General features: G+C 34.1%; 2 protein-coding genes across 6 annotated transcripts; one reads left to right on the top strand and one right to left on the bottom strand.

Annotated features, from left to right (window-relative positions):
* Positions 1 to 1,960: 1,960 nt before the first annotated feature.
* LOC139855941 (alpha-glucan phosphorylase, H isozyme) lies at positions 1,961 to 12,566 on the top strand. 4 transcript variants are annotated; one of them, XM_071845178.1, is made up of 16 exons: positions 1,961 to 2,141; positions 2,620 to 2,868; positions 3,019 to 3,198; positions 3,378 to 3,554; positions 3,622 to 3,728; positions 3,846 to 4,035; positions 5,230 to 5,322; positions 5,513 to 5,697; positions 5,793 to 5,910; positions 5,996 to 6,124; positions 6,221 to 6,439; positions 6,732 to 6,935; positions 7,063 to 7,221; positions 7,317 to 7,580; positions 11,770 to 11,960; positions 12,175 to 12,566. In XM_071845178.1, the coding sequence occupies exons 2-16, from the start codon at positions 2,656 to 2,658 to the stop codon at positions 12,299 to 12,301; spliced, it is 2,556 nt and encodes an 851-aa protein (XP_071701279.1). In that variant the 5' UTR covers positions 1,961 to 2,141; positions 2,620 to 2,655; the 3' UTR covers positions 12,302 to 12,566. The 4 variants fall into 4 exon arrangements, with proteins under 4 accessions (XP_071701279.1, XP_071701280.1, XP_071701283.1 ...); XM_071845179.1 differs by having other exon boundaries at positions 1,962 to 2,141; positions 3,643 to 3,728; positions 12,175 to 12,565; XM_071845182.1 differs by lacking the exons at positions 1,961 to 2,141; positions 2,620 to 2,868 and having other exon boundaries at positions 3,060 to 3,198; positions 3,643 to 3,735; positions 12,175 to 12,564.
* Positions 12,567 to 14,088: 1,522 nt separating this feature from the next.
* Positions 14,089 to 26,045, bottom strand: LOC139852618 (uncharacterized). Of its 2 annotated transcripts, none has more exons than XM_071841929.1 (4): positions 25,742 to 26,045; positions 25,402 to 25,494; positions 14,394 to 14,531; positions 14,089 to 14,316 (listed from the first exon to the last, which is right to left on the bottom strand). In XM_071841929.1, the coding sequence occupies exons 1-4, from the start codon at positions 25,970 to 25,972 to the stop codon at positions 14,248 to 14,250; spliced, it is 531 nt and encodes a 176-aa protein (XP_071698030.1). In that variant the 5' UTR covers positions 25,973 to 26,045; the 3' UTR covers positions 14,089 to 14,247. The 2 variants fall into 2 exon arrangements, with proteins under 2 accessions (XP_071698030.1, XP_071698031.1); XM_071841930.1 differs by having other exon boundaries at positions 14,089 to 14,303; positions 25,742 to 26,044.
* Between the last annotated feature and the right edge of the window lie 314 nt (positions 26,046 to 26,359).

The raw sequence follows: 26,359 nt of genomic DNA, 5'->3' as shown, positions 1-26,359 counted from the left end.
CATAGTCAACTTACCTTCAACAAATCCCTGCAAAAAATAGCAGACTATCAGCAAAAACTCTCAGACGCAAGGGCGCAAGATAACCCTTGCGTGGGCACTAAGTAAACGAGACGCAAGGCTCAAGGTACACCTTGCGCCAGATTCAACGCACAGACGCAAGATATGCCTTGCGCCCAAAAAGTCGAGTTGTTTTTCCAGAAAGATAAAACACAATCACAGACTATATAAACCACAACATTCTCACAAACATATACACAAGTAGATAGAAACATAAAACAAAGAAAATTACATCATAATTGGTGTGCAAATTACACATAATTTTCTTTGAGACATTTGATCGAATAGTTGGTGTGCACTAAAAAAGTAGATATCTGTTTACACTAAAATCGAACCATTTGTAAGTAGAAACGAACTAACCTGGTCTTGAGCCATTGTGAAAGACTTTTCTAAAGTAAAAATTGATGTTTTGATCCCTTACTTCGATGAACTTCGAAGGATTTTTAGTTTAATTTAGTGATCGACGGTGGTGATGGCTGTGACAGTGTTAATGGATGGTGGTGGTGGATTTGCGATGATGGTGGTGGTGACTGTATTGTTTGCGTAAGGAAACTAATAGAGGGTGGTGATGTTGGTGGATTTGCGATGAGTGTGGCGGTTGTGACGAGTCGCAAATAGTCGCAAACGATTCGCAAAAATTGGAAGTGGGGGCAACTAATGGAAATTTTGACCTAGTTATATCAGGTCAAGGTGCAAGGCCGCAAGGTCGCAAAGTCGCAATGTCGCATCGACGCAAAGACGCAAGGGAATTTGCGCCTTGCGCGGGCATATTGTCAATTTTTTTTTAGGGCTGTGAGTCAAGAAAGTTTATAAAAATGGACTTTTTGGTGATAATCCCAGTAATTAACTCATTCACTAGTCCATTTATATAGGGTAATCAGTCCATTTATTTTGGTGACACTACATTCAAGTGGGCGTGACCCATTTAAAGGTTAAAAGCCCATTCAATCAAGTGTTTTCAAAATTTATTTAGCTTAATTTTGCCCGTTTAAACATATTTTTTATAAAATTCGTGAAGTTTTCTTTATGGTGACGATGTTTTTTTTATTATTGAATTTAGCTTTAACAAAATCTTCTAAGTCTAAATCTTTTGGGTTGATTTAAGATAATTTATGAATCGTTTCAAGAAAATGTTAAGTTATAGAGGACATTATACTGAAATGTAACTTACCTTTTTAAGTTTGTATTTCATCATAATACGCCAATTTGTAATTGAAAAATTGATTTTTTTAGTATTATTTAGTGACACCAGTCGTGTAAATTTTTGGATTCGCCTCTCATAGTTAGTGATGTAACTGTATCCGCTCTTGTAGTCTAGTGGTACGCCGAACTCTTTGTGTGTTGGATGAAGGTAGTAGGTCTCAAGGTCGAGTCCTCTGTCTTAAAATATTTAGTGTATTTACCCTATTTATGAAGTGACTCATGAGAGGTTTTACAGATTTATATTCCAGAATTTCGGCCCACTCTGCCTGCCTCTCGAGATGGTTTAAGGATCAAATCCCCATAATGCAGTTTCTGCAAAATGTGTATGTGTGAAAAATGATCGGATGAGTGAGTTATTCACCGATTTCAAATAGTTACATTTCAATTAAAAAAATAGTTAGTGATGTAACTATAAAATATATCAACTCCGAAATATTCTCATGATTTCGAGGGTGTAAAATGAAAACCCTTTAAAACTTTAGTCGACTCGACTCGGATCTCCAAGTTCTTCAATGAATCTAGTTATGCGCGCTTTCACTTTGCTTGCAACGAACTCCCACGTGTCGATCCGCCGCACGTGCCGTTGGAAAATATCACACACAAAAATATCATCTTCTTCAGTCTCTACCACCACACAATCACACATTACCTTACCGACCTCCATTACTTATCTCCTCTCAATTTCACCTTTATTTCTCTCACAAGATACACACATATATACGTATATTCCATATTTAAGTACTTTTCACAGATCGCTTTTGTATTTTTATTAAAATATCTGCTTCATCTTTGCTATTAATAATAAATAATAGCCTTCATATTTTCGACCTACATTGCAATCGCTCACACGATTCTACAATTGGTATAACTGATTCCATACTGTAAGTACATCTCACACTTGTTAACTTTCAGTTATTTATTTATACTTATTTTGTACCGAGTTATTGTTTGCTTACAGAAATGTATTTGACTATTTGTGTTGAATCAGAAAGGCAATTATAGTATGATTGAGTATTACAATTGGTATTATCATTAATTTGATTATTATGTTATGGTCATTGGAGTTAATTTGAGAAATTGCATGGTCTAGGTTATTTTTTGTAATTATCTTATATTAAACCACATATCTTCTGTAGGCGTCAATACACATTTTTTTTTCTTTCTTGTTTATTTCCTATTAAGTTAAATAAATAAGTAGTTTTCACAGGGGTGTATGAATTTCTATGAATATTAGTACAAACTTATTTAATATCATATACTTTTCAAAAATATACATTTCGAGGACTAAATGGACATGTAGCCACGCATTCATTGTAGCTTTGCCCCTGATTGCATTATTTTATTGTTGTCATGTTGCAGTATATAAAGTAGAATAGTTTCTGGAATATTCCAGGGATGGAGACTACCACCAAAGCCAATGGTGCTGCTGAATCTAAGATCTCTGATAAGATTCCTGTTGCGGCTAACCCGTTAGCAGAAGATCCAACTGATATTGCCTCCAATATTAAGTATCATTCTCAGTACAGTCCGCATTTTTCGCCCGTCAAGTTTGAGGTCGAGCAAGCATACTATGCAGCAGCAGAGAGTGTTCGTGACCGACTCATACAAGTACAGCTACTTATCCTTAAAATATTTACATTTGTTTTTTTTTTCGTTGATATTTAGATTGAACATAACTCGGGAAGCACAATGTTTACCTTTAAAAGCTATACAGGTAGGTGATACAACTCTATTTCTTTTATGTTCACTTTTGTGCAGCAATGGAACGAGACTTATCTGCATTATCACAAAGTTGACCCAAAACAAACGTACTACTTATCCATGGAATTTCTTCAAGGACGGGCGTTGACTAATGCCATTGGTAATCTTGATATTCAAGATGCATATGCAAGTGCTTTGAACAAGCTGGGACATGAACTTGAAGAAATCACAGAGCAGGTAAACTTTTAATATAATTTTTACATGAAAATAATCGTCTTTGACATATTCTCCATTTTATTCACACATGCTCATATCTGTAAATTTAAGGGTTAGTAGGTAACTGCATTGTTGATTTTCTTTTCTTTAGGTTATTATCGAATATCACTGATTTTGATTTTCATTTATAACAATTCTAGGAGAAGGATATGGCACTTGGTAATGGTGGTTTGGGGAGGCTTGCGTCTTGCTTTTTGGACTCGATGGCAACATTAAATTTGCCAGCATGGGGATATGGTCTAAGGTACAGGTATGGGCTCTTCAAACAGAGTATCTCTAAAGCTGGACAAGAAGAAATGGCTGAAGATTGGCTTGAGGTCTGAACTTCGCTTGATACTTTTTTTACTCATTTTTTCTATTAATGTTTTTTTTTTTTTTCCCAAGTGTTTGTTTATTATACTACAGAAATTTAGTCCTTGGGAGATTGTCAGGCATGACGTTGTGTTTCCCGTCAGATTCTTTGGTCATGTCGAGATCCTCCCCACCGGATCGTAAGCTGTACTTCATATATCTAGTTTTATTGAGATCAATTTAAATGATTATTATTTTTTTTTTTTTTTTTTATTTTTTTTTTTGCTGAAAGCATTACATATGACATTATCTTGCAGCCGGAAATGGGTTGGGGGAGAGGTGCTACAAGCTTTAGCATACGATGTACCAATTCCAGGATACAAAACTAAGAATACTAATAGTCTTCGTCTTTGGGAGGCAAAAGCTAGAGCCCAGGACTTCAACTTGTTTCAGTTTAACGATGGGCAGTTACAGTCTGCTGCTGAGTTACATGCTAGAGCTCAACAGGTTCGTTTTTCTCTTCCCTATGCAAGGTTGAAAAAGACACGGGACGGGGTCGAGATGGTCAGGACCTTGGATCGTCGCCATGGTCAAGATGGGGTCGATACAAAGTCTACAATGGCGGATCTAGGAATCGTAGTCACAGGTGTCACTAGTTAAAAGCTCAAGAAAATTTACACTATCAAATGGTGTCACCCAAAAAAATTTACACTATCCAGTGGTGTTACTAGTTAAAAGCCCAATTTTTTTTCCCCACCACATTGGGTATTTCAGTGCTACCACTGGTACTAAAGTATATCTGCCCCTAGGGGCTAGATGAATGTTGACCAACATTGACTTTTTATACAAATACTTCAAACATAAATTAAATATTTAACTTAAAGGAAAATACGTTGTGTTTGACCAACGTTGCCTTTAATTTGAAATATTTACGTTTAAAATACATATAGACAATCAACGTTGGTCATCATCTGTCTCGACCCCGTCTCGGCCATTTTTTCCGTTGTTGACCGTTTTTTACAGTTGTTGACCGTGTTTTACCGTTGTTTAATTGTTAACAGTCTTTTTACCCGTTTTCTGATCCTTTACGACAGTACACTAGTAAATCCGTTGCGACGGCCGTCTTGGTCGTTTTTTGCAACACTGTTCCCAAGTATTAAAACCAAGGTTGAAAAGGACGCGAGACGGGGCCGAAACGGTAGCAACCTCAAAACGTCGCAACGAAAAAAACGGGGCTGAGACAGGGTCGAAACGGATGTTGACTAATGTTGACTTTTATATATATAAATATATATTTACACATATTTTAGAGCTAAAAAACCTTCGTTGACAAGTTTGTACTTATAATTGCTATTAGCGTTAATATAATACAAAATGGAATACTAAACTAAGTCAATTTTGATTGATTTTGCCGACTTATGACCGATTTTAACAGAATTTCTGACTTTTGACCGGCGTTGACCCAATTTTTCTTGCATTTGACCTGACTTTTGAGCGTTGACCGGCTTATAAGAAAACGGGACGGGGTCGAAACGGTTTAGTCACCAAAACGCCGCAACGGGCATCGCAACGGACGCAACGGACGCCATTTACAACAGTGATTAAAACAAAAACGTCTTTAAATTTATATTTTTTGTATAGCATGTAAAAATTCAAAAACTTTTAGCATGTAAATTATTTTAATTAGATTACTACCTGCAGATTTGTGCTGTTCTCTACCCTGGAGATGCTACTGAAGAAGGAAAGCTTCTTCGCCTAAAGCAGCAGTTTTTCCTATGCAGTGCATCACTACAGGTTGTTTTTCTATAGTTTCATTGTGTATGAAACTATGCATGTTTTACTATTGTGTGTATCAAACTTTGAAATGTCATATTGTATGTATCAAGTTTTAAAACCATCTATTGTATGCATTTAACTTTCATCTTTCATATATGATTCCAATATAATTAATTCATACCGAAAGCTAATGTTAGAATCATTTTAGGATATTATTGCTAGATTTAAAGAAAGACAAGTTGGAACAAGTGCACGCGAGTGGTCCGAGTTTCCAACCAAGGTGGCCGTGCAGTTGAACGATACACATCCAACTCTTGCAATTCCCGAACTAATGAGATTGTTGATGGATGAAGAAGGCTTAGGATGGGATGAAGCTTGGGCTGTTACTTCAAAGTCTGTAATGTTTTCATTTCAATTATACAAGTTCCTTAAGTTTATTATTCATTAGTTTACTTAAATAAAAACAACCAAGAGTTGACTTTGACCAGGACAATTGCTTACACAAACCACACCGTCCTTCCGGAAGCATTAGAGAAATGGTCACAAGTTGTAATGGCTAAGCTTCTTCCTCGTCACATGGAAATCATAGAAGAAATTGACAAGCGAGTATGTAGTTTTAAACAACTTAATCTTGAATGTATAACAAACACACTTGATTAACGACTAAATAAAGTATTTGTACTATTTGTAGTTCATTGCGATGATAAAGTCAACACGTCCTGACCTTGAGAGTAAGATTTCAGATATCTGCATTCTTGATCATAACCCAAATAAGCCTGTTGTGCGGATGGCAAACTTGTGTGTAGTCTCTGGGCATACGGTAATACGTTAAAAATTTACATACGAAAAGTGTATAATGAATCACTTTATTATTAATAATATAAGTATAAGTATTGTGTTATATATCTTTTTTCAGGTCAATGGTGTAGCACAGTTGCACAGTGACATCTTAAGGGCTGAGTTGTTTGCCGATTATGTTTCCATATGGCCAACTAAGTTCCAAAATAAGACCAATGGCATAACACCTAGACGGTGGCTCAAATTTTGCAGCCCTGAACTCAGTCAAATTATAACAAAATGGCTGAAAACAGACAAGTGGGTGACTAACCTAGACCTACTTGTGGGTCTGCGTGAGGTATGTTTTTGTCTGATGCTATTTTAGGCGAAAATTTTGACTCTTTCAGTTATAGATGAGTCGCTTCTGGTTTTCTTACTTTTTTTATGTCTAATAAACACCCAAGTATAAAAGGAATCAGCTTTTACAGAAATGTGTTAAATGGTAAATATAGAACTTCAAGCTGATTCTTTTACATATTCTTGTACAAAATATACTTTTACAAAATATACTCTTTTTTTAATCCAATATCTTATGTCTAACGAACACGTACGATACAAATATTGATCCTCTCTCTCTCTCTCTCCAATAGTTGGCTGACAATCCAGAACTTCAAGCTGAATGGCACTCAGCTAAGATGGCCAACAAAAAACGATTGGCAGATTACGTATTGCGCGTAACGGGTGAAAGCATTGACCCAAACAGCCTTTTTGATATTCAAGTGAAGCGTGTACATGAATATAAAAGACAGCTGTTAAACATTTTGGGAGCTGTTTATAGGTACAAGAAACTGAAGGTGCGTTATCCCTTTTATACAAATCTTTTTATATATCTATCAACACTTCATATAGCTTTATAATCAGTTCATTTTGATCCAATATTACAAAATTATATATTATTTAGATCATATGTATTGAAAACAGGAAATGAGCCCTGAAGAGCGGAAAAAGACGACCCCAAGGACCATTATGATTGGAGGAAAAGCATTTGCAACATACACAAATGCCAAAAGAATAGTAAAGCTTGTGGATGATGTTGGTGCTGTTGTTAACACTGACCCTGAAGTTAATGAGTACTTGAAGGTAACCTAAGCCCTTAGTCTTTACTTGGTCTTATTTAACACAAACTATATAATATAATTTGAACTAATCTTGGGAAACTTAATGACTATTTTCAGGTAGTTTTTGTGCCTAATTACAATGTATCTGTAGCTGAGGTTCTTATACCAGGAAGTGAACTGTCACAACATATCAGTACGGCTGGTATGGAAGCCAGTGGCACGAGTAACATGAAATTTGCACTAAATGGATGTCTCATAATAGGCACATTAGATGGTGCTAATGTTGAAATTAGGGAGGAAGTTGGAGAGGAAAACTTCTTCCTCTTTGGAGCAACAGCAGATGAAGTCCCGAAGATCAGGAAAGACCGAGAGAATGGACTGGTAAGGTTACTTTGACTTTGACTTTTAAAATACTTGTAGCAAGTCTTAAAATGCATGATTCCTGCAATTGTTTCTCAATATGGCTTATTTGTTTACTGTATAGCAATGGTTCTAATTTGTCTATTACTTAGAGGTGGCAAATTGGCCCAAGTTGTGGGTTGGGTAACATGTCAAAAAAATGAGTAATTTTATACAGGTAGACTGATGTGGGACTAAAGAGCTAAATTGAATTGGGCTTAAAATCGAGTCTTGCCAAAGAGATATTTATTTTCTTTATTATCTTTAGTTATTAATTTAATATATTTGGTTTACTTATAAGTTTATCTTGTTTCCATATTAAAAAAGTCAGTCATAAGCTACTTAGGAATCTTAGTCAATTATGTAAGACATATATATATATATATATATATATATATATATATATATATATATATATATATATATATATATACGTGTCTAGCCATCAATCTATCTATTTTCTTGAATTAATAAAAATACCATTGTTTTGCTTTTATTTGTATTACGTGATATATTCTTTGCGTTCTACAAACCGGTTACCAAACGTTTGTTTCGTAATCTTTATTCTTGGTCCGTATTAGTTGATATCAGAGCAGGTTTCTCTTGTTTCGATGGCTGGCTATAACGCGAGCAGGAAGAACAATCTCTCTGACGTGATCAGGGGATTGGAAGAAATAACAACCACTCTTGAAGATCTTACAGTTCGTATTGATCGAGTGGAGGTTAACATTATGGACCTGAAACGGGGACGGGAAAAAGCTGGAAGGTTTGCTTTTGGCACCCAACCCTGGGCTCAACCACAACACTACTATCAACCATACTATCAACCACACTATCAACCATACCATCAATCCTACCATCATAGACACCCTTGTAATGGGAATGTCGACACAGAAGAGTTTTTTGACTCGATGAAGAGTTTAATTTCGAGATTGAAGAAATCACAATCTGATTCTAATAAGGAGAATCATGATAAAATAGTCAAAGAAGAGAGAAAGGTGGAGGAAGAAAATATGCCCTCGAATCCAAAAAAGAAATTATTGTAGAGGAGATGGGGAGTGACACAGTTTTCGTTAGTGTTGAAGAAAATTTGAACTTGTTAGGCTCTAGTTTAAAAGAGGAGAAATTTTCAATACATAAAGTAGCCGCTAGTTCTAAAGGTCTCCTTGATAAAGGTGAAGATTTAACAATTTCAAAAAATAAGGTTTTATTTGTTTCTTTGAATAATTCTTGGAATGCCAACGAGAAGATGAGAATGGAAGAGATGCTTGTGTTCATTATTTGTTCTAATATTAATGTTGAGAAGGATAAAAGGGTTTTAGAGCACAAGAATTTTGCAAGAGATCGTCGCAAACTAATTTGGAATGACAACGATAAACTTGTCATTGACTGGTTTATCTTTGATCCGGGTATATCGTTTTATTTGAGTTGGAACTCGAGGACGAGTTCTTTTCAAGTGGGGAAGAAACGTTTGTTTCGTAATCTTTATTCTTGGTCCGTATTAGTTGGTATCAGAGCAGGTTTCTCTTGTTTCGATGGCTGGCTATAACGCGAGCAGGAAGAACAATGTCTCTGACGTGATCAGGGGATTGGAAGAAATAACAACCACTCTTGAAGATCTTACAGTTCGTATTGATCGAGTGGAGGTTAACATTATGGACCTGAAATGGGGACGGGAAAAAGCTGGAAGGTTTGCTTTTGGCACCCAACCCTGGGCTCAACCACAACACTACTATCAACCATACTATCAACCACACTATCAACCATACCATCAATCCTACCATCATAGACACCCTTGTAATGGGAATGTCGACACAGAAGAGTTTTTTGACTCGATGAAGAGTTTAATTTCGAGATTGAAGAAATCACAATCCGACTCTTGTAAGGAGAATCATGATAAAATAGTCAAAGAAGTGAGAAAGGTGGAGGAAGAAAATATGCCCTCGAATCCAAAAAAAGAACCCAAAACATTTTTTTATCTAATATTTCTTTTTTACATATAATATATGTATGATTATAATAAGTTGATATTTTGATTAAAAGAAGACAAAATTACATGGGGGGTCCCTGTGGTATGTTCAAAATTACAACCGGAGTCCAAAATTTTTTTTTTTTGACTTAAGGGGTCACTGTGGTATGCATCCGTTTCATGAGGAGTTTCTCATCATGTGCAGTGCACATGAGGATAAAAATGTAATTTTCTCATCTCTTCTTCCATTTTTCTTTTCGTTTCATTATTAATTCCCTATCTTTAATATAAAAAAAAAGAACAAAAGGGAACAAAAAGAACAAAATAAAAAAATAAAAACAAAATTAAGATCTGGCATATGAACATCCATCATTTCTTCACATCCTGACCTAAATCTAAACATTATATCAAACTATAATTCTACAAACCCACAAATTTTTCTTCTTTCACTCAACCAAATCAATGGATTCACATCCACCATACACCCGATCCGACTCTCAAAACTGGAACAAATCGAAATCTCGTTTGGTCAGAACCCCAAAACGCTTTTCCACTCCACGATCTGTTACTTCTTTCACCTTTCCATGCTAAAAAATCGAGAACCCATGATATCGGTAAATAGATCTCGAACGTATACTAGTTTCGCTGGCGGTGCAAGAACCGATTTGCTAATCTGGGTTCACCGAGAAAAGACGGTAGATTTAGGAGGCGAATTTAGCAAGAGATAAAGAAGATAAAGATTTGATTTATGATGATGAACTGTTTGGTGCTAATAATATTAAGGACACGAAATTAACATTAAGGTCAAGAAAATAAGACATACTAGTAAATCAAAAAAGGTGAAATCGATTTCTTCCCATTCGATTCTGTCTCCAAGTAACAAAAAATTTGATTTGTATATTGTTTTGGGTTTCGATAGGTTTTCTTGATTTTTTCTTATCTTGAATGTGTTATGAGTTTCAGTAGAAAATGATGGTGATGATGAATACGAGTATAATTTTGATTGAATTGGATTATTGGTTAATGATTTAATATTGTGGGATCAAAAGGTGTGTTGGTGTATGTTTCAATAATCTTAAATCTAATTTTTGGAAGAAAATGTGTGTTTGATGCTCATAGTTCAACTGAAGCTACATGTTTAGCTAACTACCTATTTGATTTGAATTCCCCGTCTCCTTCAGGTGTATTCAGTTTGTTAATGCTATAAATCAAAATATATTGTTGAAGTAGATACATAATTCAATTTAGAGGTATGAATAATTATTGTGTTATGTTGAATTGTGATAGTCATATAATGTGTACATATGTAGAAAAAATTGAATGGATGATTTGTTTTTATTTTGTTGTGTGTTAAGTTGTAAATTGTTGAAGTAGATAGATTGTGATAGCAGATGAAGGTTGCTTATGAACAAGATTAGGGCCTATGATTTTAATGATGGAAGAAGATGGAGGGTGAATAAAGGGTGGATGGGTGGGTCAATAAACAAGGGGGACCTAAATTGACAAAAATACCCTCATGTGCACTACATGTGAGGGAACTTAACAGAGTTTTTAACGTCATTTAGCGAATTGGACTCTACATGAAACAATTGCATACCACAGTGACCCATCAAGTCAAAAAAATTCTTTTGGACTCCGGTTGTAATTTTGAACATACCACAGGGACCCTCCATGTAATTTTGTCTTAAAAGAAATTAATTTTATAAATTTAAATTATTAAAGTTTGTATGTGTTGTAGTTTAAATTTTAGCTTTTGAAAGCTGACAGGCGAAAATGAAAACTGAAACTTGAATCTCGAATCTGAAAACTGAAACCTGAAACCTGAAATGCTAAACTGAAAAAAAGCTGACCCATCTGACCCGTCAAAAAAACCTGACCCATTTGACCCATGACCAGTTTCGACCTGTTATTCAACCCGACACTACCTGACCCATTTGGACTCGTTAAAAATCTGACCCGTTTGACCCTTGACCCGTTTGACCCTTGACCCATTTCAACCCAAAACCATTTTGACCCGTTACCCCAACCGACCCAACCTGACCCATTTCCAGGTGTATAATTACCCATTTGATATTTTACTGTATTTTACCCATTCCACCCATTAAGTTGGTCAAACTTGACACCATTACTATACCACTATAATATGTTTACGCTCATTTTAGTTCATGGTTAGTTTCATAGTGTGTTTTCCTTAATGTGCAGTTCAAACCAGATCCCCGATATGAAGAAGCAAAGCAATTTATAAGATCTAAAGCATTTGGAAGCTATGATTACGAACCTCTACTCGATTCACTTGAAGGGGATTCTGGTTTTGGCCGCGGGGACTATTTTCTTGTTGGTCATGACTTCCCAGCCTACATTGACGCCCAAGCAAAAGTGGATGAAGCATACAAGTAAGATCTTTCAAATCCAAGAGTACTTGCTCTGACCATTATTTAAGTCCCTAATTTTCAAACTCAGACTATAACATATTGCTACTCTGTACATCTGATAACGGCTGTCGTTTACCATTGCCTGCTTTCGTTTTGATCTTATTTTTTAATTAAATAATAATGATGATGACGAGCATCAGGACTGAGTAAATTTTGGTATTGGTGCTTATTATAGGGACCAGAAGAGATGGATAAAAATGTCGATATTAAGCACAGCTGGAAGTGGGAAGTTTAGCAGTGATAGAACAATATCTCAATATGCAAAAGAGATCTGGAACATAGACGAGTGCCGTGTCCCATAATTGCATCTTTCTACCGGAGACAGGTTTTCGTCACTTGTTGGTTGTTATAATTGTATCTAATAAATTTGATGTCTATGTTTATTTATAGTATTTGTGCTTGCCCACAATGTATTCTTATGTATTATGTAATGTAAATCAAGCATTTGATTAAACCTAAATAACATCCATCCAGTAGTTCCATTCTACAACTATCTCAATTAGCCCAAGTATCTTGCAAATGTGCTATGTAATATGAATAAGAAAGAGATATGTATTTAATATATTCGTTGAAGTAATATTTTCCCAACAACTAAACATTTGTTTGTAGTCGTTCAAAAGAATAATGGAGCTCGAGGCAACATGTTGCCAAGCTCTAGGTCTAGTAGAGGGCATGTGGGTATTAAGGGGTCAAGTTTTTACATAGCTACTCGAGTTCAATCTTGTTTACAACGAGTTCAAGTTATTGAATTTTAAACTCAAGTCGAGCTCAAACACAAATTATTGTTCGATTAACTTTAGAGAACCGAAAATTTGTTTAAAAAACTCGAGTCAGACTAGTTTATCGAACTTGACGAGTCAATTGAGTTAACCAAGTTAAACGAGCTATACACTTGCATAAAATATTAATATTTTATATATTCAATTCATATCAGATTTACTTTACATAAACACTTAAAATATTTTATATACGCAAGTCATATTACTTTACATAAAGTATTTGAAGTCATGTAACTAGAAAGATGAAAATGGTACTAGCATATGTAGTTAATTACCTATTTTTTTTTAGTCCTTGTATCCTTGTATTTGTGCATAGCACTCTACATTATTTATGTTTCTTGCATCCAATATGTCAATGTAAGATTATCACTCATATATTTTTGTATTTCCTTTCTAAGCACACAATACAGATTCGTACAATATTAGGAAATGATAAATGAATTTAATTCACAGTCATGGTTTGTTTGATCAAAAGGAAAGCCAATTGCGATTGTATTGAAGTTAGTCACTCCAAATCTATTATGGTAAGGCCACCCGCAATGATTCGCCACCCACCTCCGCCACTGGTCGCCACCCTCTCACCCCCACCATCAGCACTTCGCCACTTGAGCCGCCAGTGACTCCTCTAGCGGACATCTCACGATTGAAGTGGGTCCCGCAAGCTGAATAAAGTTTTCTTTTTTCTTTTTTTACTGAAAAATTGAAATAAGAATTGGGAAGAAGAAGGATTTAATCTCAGTTTATATTTTACTCTATATTAAAGATTAATTTGCAGGTGGGTGTTGGGAGTTTTGAAGGTGGAGAAATATGTTTGAAGTAGTCAAGTGGTTTGCAGGTGGGTGTTGGGAGTTTTTATGGATAATGATAAATACTCCGTATCATAAACAATAAATAAATATATATATTTATAACTTAATAAGTATAATTGTTTTACGGAGTATTATTATTATTTTAGCTAAAGTTTACTCCGTATTATATATTATATAATTATTATTATTATATATTATTATTTTTAATAATGTAATGTTTTAATTTTATTTAATAAAATGTTATTGGTATTTATTTTATGTATTTAATTTAAATAATAATTTAAAATTGATTAAAGTTTGAAATGAAGTGTATGATTGTGAGTGTTTAGTGAAAGGAATGTGAAAGGGTTTGTGCTGATGTGGCACTGATGTGAAGGAGAGAAGTTCAGTGAAAGAAGAAACGATTGCAAATGGCCTAAGGCTCAAGATACACAGATTCTTTGTTCTTTATTCTTCACTTGGTTGTAAAGATGAAACATTTCAAAACTTAACCAGCAGATCGACATCACCAATGGCATTCTTAGTTAATTATTATTCTCTAGCGAAACACATCTCAGTTTCAAATACACACGAAGTTATAAATTAAGAACACAAGTACATAGAAACTTCAATTAGAACGATGCACCGTAAAAACACAAATGCTGTTTCACGACAACCCCGTCAACAAATCCATGTCAACTCTCGCTCCTGTGAGGTTTGACGGACACAGAAGTTTCCTGTAACAAAAAGCTATAATCTCCTTAGCATTTAGATTTACACAAGTATAACTTCATCTGCGTAGTGACCTCATATATAAAGTGTTTTACCGTGTCAGCAGGTTCTGGGGTCCACTCATTCGTAGCTGGGTTCCCCTTGCAAGAAGCATGATGTTCATTATCAGACTCCGGGACTAAGTTGAAGGTAGTCCCATTTGTGCCATCTACTTTGATGAACCCTGTTCCAGTCTAGAAGATCAAGAAAATCAGAATTAGGTAACTCTATTAGTTACTCCGGGGTAAATAGGTCAACAGATAAGATTTTTTCTATTCAGACTAGACTACTATGGGAAGGACAATATTTTGTTACTCCGCCGTCTCAAAATAAATGTCTTATTTACATATTAACTAACAGACAAAAGTTACCAATAGTACCAGGGGCATTTTCGACTTTTCACTTTTTTTTTAATTTTAACTAAATTTCATTTTACCAACAAAGGCCCCCACACTTTTTTGAAAAATTCAAATCAACCCCCCAAACAGGGGGTAAAGTGTCAAATAACCATTTTCATAAAAAATCTTAAATAAACTCCACCCAAATATTCAACATGTCATATTTTCTCACTCGCAACGAGTTAAATTTTTCCGACACCATCGTTAAACTCGAAATAATTTTAGGAACACAATGTCACTAGCTATACGCAAAACGGACGCTTTTTAAAAAACGCTAAATATTTGGGGTACTTTTCATACACGTTGATTTTGCGTTAAATTTTTAAAAGTCGACAATTCCATAGCGAAACGCGGAGATGCACATATATTGTTAATTTAAAATAACATTTAAATCTCTCACGGGTTATACCTTTTACTTCGACTCGAGTTGCGCTTCAACGACATCATCGTTAGCCACAAAATAATTTTACTAAACGCAATAAAATACATTAAAAATCGAACCCCCGGCGCGAAGCGAGAGTTCAATAACTAGTTAGTGCTTATTAGTGTCTGACAGAGTGAGTGGTTTCCACTCTGGGTGGAGAAATGACTTGTTTCTATTCTCGGATAGGGGAATGATTGTCTACATCTCACCTCCCTCATACACCACTCATGTAGTGTAACGACCCGGAAATTTCCGACCAAATTTAAACTCTAATCTCTATATGGTTCCGACACGATAAGCAAAAACCCTAAAGTTGACCCGCACTTTTTCGATCGTTCTATACTTATAAGATTAATATTTACATAAATTAAACCTTACCAACATGATAAGCAATCCAAATTGTTGAGACTTATGTTTTCGAAAAGAGTTTTACACAACGTTTGACCGTCTAGTTTGACCGATGATATCACGAACTATACAATATATGATAATTATACGTTTGTGTATATATATGTATATATACATATTTAACATGATCTAAGAATGTTTTAATATCTCATTTTGTATTAATAACAATAAGTTATAAGTATATTTTGAAACTACTAACTTAAGTTTTCAAAACGATAACCATACGTAACGTTATTTGACTTAAATACTTATGACCTATAATGTTTATACATATATCGTATAAGTAATGTATTTAATCACTTTTAAAGACTTAAATACATAAAACAATATACGTATATTTACAAAAGATAGCTATATTTGAATCCTCGTTCCGTTTTCTCAAAGATTTCTATACGTATACCTAGGGTATATGTACCCGTATCATACGCAGCTTCTAGATGTATTTACTATTGGTATATACCAATAAAAATCTGCTCCTTAGCAGCCTTAAATGATTAAGAAACATGTGGAACCAACCATTTGTCAAGTAGCATGAATTATTTAGCAAGAAAACAAAGTTAGGTATTTTTTTTTCCTTTATAACCTAAAAACGTTTTTATGCATGCACACCATTTCTTCACCCCATTTTCTTATACTTACACTTCCATTTCTCTCTCAAAATACTCTTAACTTCATACTTGATCATCTCCAAGCATTTTCCCCATCATTTAGCTTCAAAAACCTTACTTAAACACCATAAGAAAACCATACAAAAACACTTCAAGAAATCCTTCCAAGAACACAAACTTACTTCCAATCTTTCATCGAATTCCATCACCCTTTTGGTTCTAGCTTTTTACTCCTCTTTTACAGAAACCTTGTCCAAGAAACTTGAGGTAGTATCTATGTTCATAACCTTATTCGATTCATATATATATAGCTATCATATTTTGTGGTATACAATTTTAACAACAAGAACATAGTTTGAAAGTTTTCAAACTTGTTTGCAAACTAAATAGATCCTTCTAACTTAACTTTTAAAATACTTCAAGACCTGTAATATAACTTAAATATATGCTAACTTAACAAGGTATAACTTGGTTTTTCAAAGAATATCTTAAAAACTGTTTTTACGACGTCGGAGTGTAACCGGGGACTGTTTTGGGTTGGATAATTAAAAACTATCTTAAACTTTGAATTGGAGGTTTATGTTCTGGAAAAATGATTTTTACTATAAATATGTTAACACATAGAAATTTCATGATTTAATTCAAAGTATAAGTATTTTTAGAAAAATGGTCATTAAGTGTTATTTTTTTGTAACAAAAATGTTTAACTTCATAAGTTTCACTAAAGTTTCACCTATGCCGTGTGATTTTGAATACAAACCAAGGTATTTTCAGTTCATAGTCTTAAAGAGGGGCTCGATCCAATGAGATGGCAAGTTGAATCAACGAAAACGGATTTGTAACGAAGAAACTATGACCGAAACAAAATTGGTTATCCTAGACTTGTTTAACTTCGGGATTAATTGGGAAAAATTAAATAAATCACATATTTCTAAGATAACATGATATTTTATATATATGTACTTATAATTCAATTTTATATGGTTCAGGATCACCCGTAAACAACACGAGAAGATTAATCATAAGATCCCATGTTTGTACGCAACACGTCATTTGACAACACCGGTACTTTATGTACGCAACACGTCATTTGACAACACCGGTACCGTGGGTCAAGATTAATCTCGACCAATACATATACGATGGGGTTTTATTTATTTCGTTGGGGGTTTTATTTATTTCATTGCGGGTATATTAAACATCTAAAAATGAACCATTAAAATTGAATTACTAACAACGAGCTGCTAACTACGGACTAAGGAATTATTCAAAGTATTAAAAGTATAACAAGTATATATATGTGACGTTTGTTTAAAAAGAAAAGGTATTGATATATTATATATGGATAGGTTCGTGATATCAACCGGAGACCAAGTCAAATTATATATATCTTCAAGACGAAAGTGAGTATATAGTCCCACTTTTAAACTCTAAATATTTCGGGATGAGAATACATGTATTTTATGTTTTACGTTATGGACACAAGTAACTGAAAAATATATTCTACGTTGAGTTGTACCACTGGCATACTTCCCTGTAGCTTGGTAACTAATATTTACAGCGGTATTGTAAACGCGAATCCTGTTAATAGATCTATCGGGCCTGACAACCCCAACCGGACTGGACGACCAGTATTCAACGGTTGCACAATACTTCGTTTCGTGACTACACTTGGTACGGTGTAGTAAGATTTTATAATAAAGGGAATATGCGACGTGATTAAATGTTAAGTATGGTTACCAAGTGCTCAACCACTTAGAATATTTTTATTAAAATGTTTATATATGAAATCTTGTGGTCTATATATATATTGCTGCCGGCATTAAACCTATATCTCACCAACTTTATGTTGACGTTTTAAGCATGTTCATTCTCAGGTGATAATTAGAAGCTTTCGCTGCAACATGTTGAATTTAAACAAGATCTTGAGTATGCATATTTGTGTCAAAAATAAAACTGCATATCGGAGGATTTGTAATGTAAAATATGCTAGAAATCGTATTGTTATCATCACATGTAAAGTTTGTAAGTCTAAGATTATCGCTAAACGATAATCATCTTTATATTGTCTAAAGCTTGTATTATCATAAGAGTTATGGTTTGTAATGTAAAATAAATGCAGTTGTTCTTTTAAAAATGTCGCATATAGAGGTCAATACCTCGCAATGAAATCATACGTTATCTAACACGTTCTTATGGTTAAGGACGGGTTATGACATGTGGTATCAGAGCGTTGGTCTTAGCGAACCAGGCCTTGCATTAGTGTGTCTAACTAGTAGTTGTTAGGATACATTAAGTGAGTCTGGACTTTGACCGTGTCTGCCTGTCAAAAGTTTTGCTTATCAATCCTAGTCGGAAATCATCTGCTTATCATTCTTAGGGAACTGCCTGCTTATCATTCTTAAGTCTAGACACGTCTTACTGCATTTAGTGCATCGATAGTGTATAGACAAAATTCATATCCTAGCGTATCTGTTACTATAGACATTGCCTGACGTATTTCAAAGATTCTCCGTAATTCATGGGATTTTGATATTATATATACATATGTAAATTATGTATTGAAGAGTACCAAACCCAACTCCTATAATCTATTCCAAACCAAAAATTCATTTCTCCGACCATACAAGATGGATTCTTCATCCAGCTCAAATTCCTCCGACTTCGATAGCTTCGCCGATATGGATTTCCATTCGAGCTCCGAGAACAGCGTTACCGGAATGGATCAACCAATTTCCCATCATCTATTCTGGATGAATTGGGGATGGGTTCGTAATATACTAAATTTCTGGAGGCAAGAAGAAGGTGATCCATTCCATCCACCAAATTGTCCTCTTAACGATGAACCAGAAGCACTTACCGGCGAACCTATTCGAAACACCATTTTCTCGCTCATTTCTAGAGTATCTCGTCATGATTACATACTATCCCATATTTCAAATCTTGTTCATTCGCTCGTTCCAACCGTCAATCATCCCGGTATAATATAAGAAGTCAACGAACTCCGTGCTCGGGTAGTGGTTTTGGAGAATATGGTGCGAAGGTTACAAACACCAACAGCAGCACCAGCAGCATAATCCGTACTACCATCGTCAACGCCGACAGTACCTTTATCACCCCAATCACAACCGCGCCTTAAATCTCAACATCACAATCTGTATCTCGAATATCAACATCACACGACTCAATATCTGTACTTCGAGTATGATCTTCGTTCTATATATCGTTCTACATCGATTATCTTCGCTTTACGTATCGTATGACGATTATGTATTTTCTAAAGTCTTAGAGATTATGTAACCAAGAATTAACGATAAATCAAATGAGTTTAATATCTTATTGACTCATTAAATCTATGATTATCTCTGAAGAAAATATATATGCAAGTATATTTTCATAAAGATAGTAATTAAAAATTCCTTCGTACAAACTATTAATGATGAAAATATTTTAACGGGTGGGTAGTACCCGAGGAATATTTAGAATTCTCATTAATAAGTTATATTGTACATTCTTGAATCTGATTCAACGGTTATCTATTATCTTACTTACAACCACCGATATTCGTATCCGCTCACCCCAGAATAACCATTTTCAATCAAATTTCATATTCGGATTTTGACCTACCAGAATTCAACAAGTGGCATAAAGAAGAAAACATTGGACAAAATAAAATAAAAAATTGTTAGAAACACACGATTTAACTAATTAAAAATCTATTAATGATTCCACGCTAACTGTTCCGGCTAACTCTGGACAATTAAAATGAATTAAAATGTTGATTGTAACATATGAAGCTAAACAATTCTTCAAGCTTGCCACTTGATTTTATCTTAAACCTCATTCGTAACTTGACGATTACAATTCGCATTCAAATCCTTTCATGATTCCTGAAAACACCTCGACCGAGAAGTTGAACCCGCCGCACCTTGCCTACGGAATGAAGATTTATACATACAGTTATACACCTGAAGAACTCTCGAACCCAAATTCATAATTTAACACATAACGTATTGAATCCTTTGCCATTTATTAGCAAGAACAACCCTACAATTCCTTTTCAAGAAGCTAATTTTGTCACAGCTCCACTTCGACTTTTCAGTGAGATTATTTCTATTATAATCATGATATTTATACCTTGTCCTTTCGCCGTCATTACCGGAAAACCTTTTATATCCCTCGACAACATCAGCAGGTGCACCAGCAGATCGTTATCCTTTTGGCGAAATCAACAATCAGTATTTTGAAAATCTCGCGGAACTTCTTCCATCATATCTATAATGTCTATCCCTAAGAATTTCATAATCTGAACGTGAAGTTTCTGAAAAACACCCGGGACTATGAAATAGTTCTTGAAATGCTAACGAAGCAGCAAAAACTGTAAACGACTTTAACGGTCAAAAGTTTGATGACAAAGAATAGTAAGGTGGTAAAGCTGAAAAAAAAAAAAGTTTGGAACTAGAAAACGGATGAAGCAAAGTATGAAAGAGGCTGTGGATAAATCACAGGGACTGAACCTGCTCTCAAAGAATACAAACGATTCCGTACCTGCTGAAACCGTCAGTAAGAACCCTACTCTTTATTCAAAACCTTGCCCGGATGATATTTTTCATCATCATCTTATCTTAGATATTATAAGATATCTTCATATCATTCGTTATACATATTTTTCATATTTCTGGAGATATTTTTACAACTATTCCTATCTGCGATCATTTATCTCTCCGTAACATCTGCGTTACAATATAAAAGAAACTGTGTTAATTTCTAAATTCTGAAACCTCCGAGATTAAAATATAAATGATTTGAAGTAGTGTTGGGAACTGATGCATGAATTAGTATAATATAATGAAACTTGATCAACTTCATTATATTACAGTAAGTCATGTTAAGTTTCTAATGGAATGTGATGATTCATAGTACCGTCATCATGTGCCATGTTACACGGCTCTTACATTCTATCAAGTCTCCAAACATATTAGAACGTATCACCTTGATAGTTCTATTTTTCCGGAATATTCGAGTAATTTAACGAATCAAGATCGTGCCATTACAATTTCATTCTAAAACCAATAGCTAGGTTCATTCCAAATTTCCTACCTACGAATTTCGGACCATTGTTCGCTTGGCTCGAGGACAGGAAGAAGAAACGAAGGGACAAAACCTCAGAATAGAAATAGGAACATAAACCACAGCAAATAAGAGAGAGCATTAACTGTGGATGACAATGATTTTAAGGGACGGGAGTAGGAACATCGAAATATAAGGGAAGGTATAAAACCTAACAACAACCCCGAAACTACAAACCGTGCATATCAATACGTATTGCAACGTAAAGGCACGGGAGAATTAAAAACATTATAATTCCAAGGAAAGGATAAAAGAGAATAGATTCTTCTGGTGATAGATGAAAAAGAAGAATGAAAGATATGAAAGTTAGAAATATAACAAGGATTAGAATGGGATGGAGGATATTAGCGAATGTCTTAAAGTAGGAACTAAAGAGAAAGAATAGAAGATGTGGGAAGAAAGAAAGGGAAGGAGGTAAATTTATAGTGAAATATTCGACAAAGAAATCAAAACAGATTGCCGCGTTAAATCAAAGAAGATCCTGATCGCCGCAAAACTAAATCTTATTACATAAGATTTTCTTTAAAGCCCTTAAATCCCGGAAATCGATCATAATCACGTCATCGGTTACAACAATTCTATATTTAGTAATATCACTCTTTTGTGATAGCTTCGCTCGTGCGTCTCACATAACCGAATCGTTTTATCTAAATCTTTCAATAATGATAAAATTTCATTATTACCTCATATTCGTCATGAAAACATTCCTATTGTTATTTATGACAACCTCTACCAAATTTCGAGGACGAAATTTCTTTAACGGGTGGGTACTGTAACGACCCGGAAATTTCCGACCAAATTTAAACTCTAATCTCTATATGGTTCCGACACGATAAGCAAAAACCCTAAAGTTGACCCGCACTTTTTCGATCGTTCTATACTTATAAGATTAATATTTACATAAATTAAACCTTACCAACATGATAAGCAATCCAAATTGTTGAGACTTATGTTTTCGAAAAGAGTTTTACACAACGTTTGACCGTCTAGTTTGACCGATGATATCACGAACTATACAATATATGATAATTATACGTTTGTGTATATATATGTATATATACATATTTAACATGATCTAAGAATGTTTTAATATCTCATTTTGTATTAATAACAATAAGTTATAAGTATATTTTGAAACTACTAACTTAAGTTTTCAAAACGATAACCATACGTAACGTTATTTGACTTAAATACTTATGACCTATAATGTTTATACATATATCGTATAAGTAATGTATTTAATCACTTTTAAAGACTTAAATACATAAAACAATATAAGTATATTTACAAAAGATAGCTATATTTGAATCCTCGTTCCGTTTTCTCAAAGATTTCTATACGTATACCTAGGGTATATGTACCCGTATCATACGCAGCTTCTAGATGTATTTACTATTGGTATATACCAATAAAAATCTGCTCCTTAGCAGCCTTAAATGATTAAGAAACATGTGGAACCAACCATTTGTCAAGTAGCATGAATTATTTAGCAAGAAAACAAAGTTAGGTATTTTTTTTTCCTTTATAACCTAAAAACGTTTTTATGCATGCACACCATTTCTTCACCCCATTTTCTTATACTTACACTTCCATTTCTCTCTCAAAATACTCTTAACTTCATACTTGATCATCTCCAAGCATTTTCCCCATCATTTAGCTTCAAAAACCTTACTTAAACACCATAAGAAAACCATACAAAAACACTTCAAGAAATCCTTCCAAGAACACAAACTTACTTCCAATCTTTCATCCAATTTCATCACCCTTTTGGTTCTAGCTTTTTACTCCTCTTTTACAGAAACCTTGTCCAAGGAACTTGAGGTAGTATCTATGTTCATAACCTTATTCGATTCATATATATATAGCTATCATATTTTGTGGTATACAATTTTAACAACAAGAACATAGTTTGAAAGTTTTCAAACTTGTTTGCAAACTAAATAGATCCTTCTAACTTAACTTTTAAAATACTTCAAGACCTGTAATATAACTTAAATATATGCTAACTTAACAAGGTATAACTTGGTTTTTCAAAGAATATCTTAAAAACTGTTTTTACGACGTCGGAGTGTAACCGGGGACTGTTTTGGGTTGGATAATTAAAAACTATCTTAAACTTTGAATTGGAGGTTTATGTTCTGGAAAAATGATTTTTACTATAAATATGTTAACACATAGAAATTTCATGATTTAATTCAAAGTATAAGTATTTTTAGAAAAATGGTCATTAAGTGTTATTTTTTTGTAACAAAAATGTTTAACTTCATAAGTTTCACTAAAGTTTCACCTATGCCGTGTGATTTTGAATACAAACCAAGGTATTTTCAGTTCATAGTCTTAAAGAGGGACTCGATCCAATGAGATGGCAAGTTGAATCAACGAAAACGGATTTGTAACGAAGAAACTATGACCGAAACAAAATTGGTTATCCTAGACTTGTTTAACTTCGGGATTAATTGGGAAAAATTAAATAAATCACATATTTCTAAGATAACATGATATTTTATATATATGTACTTATAATTCAATTTTATATGGTTCAGGATCACCCGTAAACAACACGAGAAGATTAATCATAAGATCCCATGTTTGTACGCAACACGTCATTTGACAACACCGGTACTTTATGTACGCAACACGTCATTTGACAACACCGGTACCGTGGGTCAAGATTAATCTCGACCAATACATATACGATGGGGTTTTATTTATTTCGTTGGGGGTTTTATTTATTTCATTGCGGGTATATTAAACATCTAAAAATGAACCATTAAAATTGAATTACTAACAACGAGCTGCTAACTACGGACTAAGGAATTATTCAAAGTATTAAAAGTATAACAAGTATATATATGTGACGTTTGTTTAAAAAGAAAAGGTATTGATATATTATATATGGATAGGTTCGTGATATCAACCGGAGACCAAGTCAAATTATATATATCTTCAAGACGAAAGTGAGTATATAGTCCCACTTTTAAACTCTAAATATTTCGGGATGAGAATACATGTATTTTATGTTTTACGTTATGGACACAAGTAACTGAAAAATATATTCTACGTTGAGTTGTACCACTGGCATACTTCCCTGTAGCTTGGTAACTAATATTTACAGCGGTATTGTAAACGCGAATCCTGTTGATAGATCTATCGGGCCTGACAACCCCAACCGGACTGGACGACCAGTATTCAACGGTTGCACAATACTTCGTTTCGTGACTACACTTGGTACGGTGTAGTAAGATTTTATAATAAAGGGAATATGCGACGTGATTAAATGTTAAGTATGGTTACCAAGTGCTCAACCACTTAGAATATTTTTATTAAAATGTTTATATATGAAATCTTGTGGTCTATATATATATTGCTGCCGGCATTAAACCTATATCTCACCAACTTTATGTTGACGTTTTAAGCATGTTCATTCTCAGGTGATAATTAGAAGCTTTCGCTGCAACATGTTGAATTTAAACAAGATCTTGAGTATGCATATTTGTGTCAAAAATAAAACTGCATATCGGAGGATTTGTAATGTAAAATATGCTAGAAATCGTATTGTTATCATCACATGTAAAGTTTGTAAGTCTAAGATTATCGCTAAACGATAATCATCTTTATATTGTCTAAAGCTTGTATTATCATAAGAGTTATGGTTTGTAATGTAAAATAAATGCAGTTGTTCTTTTAAAAATGTCGCATATAGAGGTCAATACCTCGCAATGAAATCATACGTTATCTAACACGTTCTTATGGTTAAGGACGGGTTATGACATGTGGTGTTGAGTTTGTTGTTGTTGTTGTGGTGTGTGACAGAGGATTTATATGAATTTCAAAGATTCTTGCTTTTAAGAGTTAAATGTCATTTTTGCCTGAACTTTTGTGAATAGTGTCGATAAGAGTAAAAGGCAAAGTCATTAACTATTTTTGAGACGGAAGGGGTATTACTAATAACTCTATTTTACTCTTTTTTTTCCCTTTTTTTTTTTTTTTTTTGCATATCAGTGTTGATGGTTGTATATTGCAATATTAATCTGCGGAAAATGAATAATTCTATTAACTCTAAATATAATTTGTTTACGATAAAGAAGAAACTGACTGTATGATGGTGCTTGTCAACACCATTAAGATCCTTGTAATATTCTGTTTCCACAAATTCATCAGGCACTTCGTTACTTCCATAAACTAGTTTCTGCAAGAAAGAAAATATATTTATTAGTACTAGAAGAATGAATATCTGATCTAAGTTACTATCTCATAGTTATTTGGCAAATACTCGAACCAGTTTTATCTTGGTAAAGCATAATTTACATAGTTACTATTGTTATAAAAGTGTAGTTCATATAGATGTATCACTATAACAAATACTAGTAGCTATAAGCCTATAAGCCTATAACTATTGCACTACAACAAGTTACAAAAAAGAGCAAAGCACAAACTTGTGAGTTATGTTCAAGTTGTTGAAACTCAATATACTCTGGACTCGGACCATCATCCTGATTATCGGGTAGTTTATCAACATATTGGGTGGCGTATTCGCTACGTTGTGGCTTAGTGTGACGTCTAGGTGCTAACTCATCAAAGTAGTCCCTTGTTTCCCCTTCGATTTTCGCCTCTTCCTCTTTCGACAAATGAGCATCGCTCCGGCTTGGTCTGTTACTAGTTTCCATCTATAAAATGTTTGGTACAACTACAGGAAATGTGAATCTTGAAGCTTTATACAAGATTTTTTTTTTTTTTTTTTTTTTTTTTTTAAGAGCAGCTTTATACAAGATATAAAAGACTTCAAAAGATATTTTAGCCAATCAAAATATCCATTGCAGATTTTTTTGGATATTGCATTCTTATCTAATTGATTGATGAAAGTGAAAGGGTTTGGTGAATAATTAAGTAGACCCTGATTTTCTTGCACTTTAGCCATGTGATATTTGGGTCCATTGGCTACATCAGGAAATTGAGATTTATGCATCATGTATAAGTTTGTAGGTTTATGCTTGGGACAAATACTTGTATAAATTTGGATGTTGGGTACTGTTGATATTTTCACAGGAGGTTTG

This window comes from Rutidosis leptorrhynchoides, chromosome 6, assembly GCF_046630445.1.
Source record: "Rutidosis leptorrhynchoides isolate AG116_Rl617_1_P2 chromosome 6, CSIRO_AGI_Rlap_v1, whole genome shotgun sequence".
In the NCBI taxonomy this organism is placed as follows: Eukaryota; Viridiplantae; Streptophyta; class Magnoliopsida; order Asterales; family Asteraceae; genus Rutidosis; species Rutidosis leptorrhynchoides.
The sequence above is the reverse complement of the archived record's forward strand: the minus strand, read 5'-3'. Positions and strand labels throughout refer to the sequence as shown.

What these genes read in the sequence shown, in the direction of transcription:
- LOC139855941 (XM_071845178.1), top strand. Translation starts at nt 2,656, where the DNA reads ATGGAGACTACCACCAAAGCCAATGGTGCTGCTGAATCTAAGATCTCT. An exon ending in TTCGTGACCGACTCATACAA is followed by an intron (nt 2,869 to 3,018) that starts GTACAGCTACTT and finishes ACTTTTGTGCAG; the next exon opens with CAATGGAACGAGACTTATCT. An exon ending in TATGCAGTGCATCACTACAG is followed by an intron (nt 5,323 to 5,512) that starts GTTGTTTTTCTA and finishes GAATCATTTTAG; the next exon opens with GATATTATTGCTAGATTTAA.
- LOC139852618 (XM_071841929.1), bottom strand. Translation starts at nt 25,972, where the DNA reads ATGGAAACTAGTAACAGACCAAGCCGGAGCGATGCTCATTTGTCGAAA. An exon ending in AACTTGAACATAACTCACAA is followed by an intron (nt 25,495 to 25,741) that starts GTTTGTGCTTTG and finishes TCTTTCTTGCAG; the next exon opens with AAACTAGTTTATGGAAGTAA. An exon ending in CCCCAGAACCTGCTGACACG is followed by an intron (nt 14,317 to 14,393) that starts GTAAAACACTTT and finishes AGGAGATTATAG; the next exon opens with CTTTTTGTTACAGGAAACTT.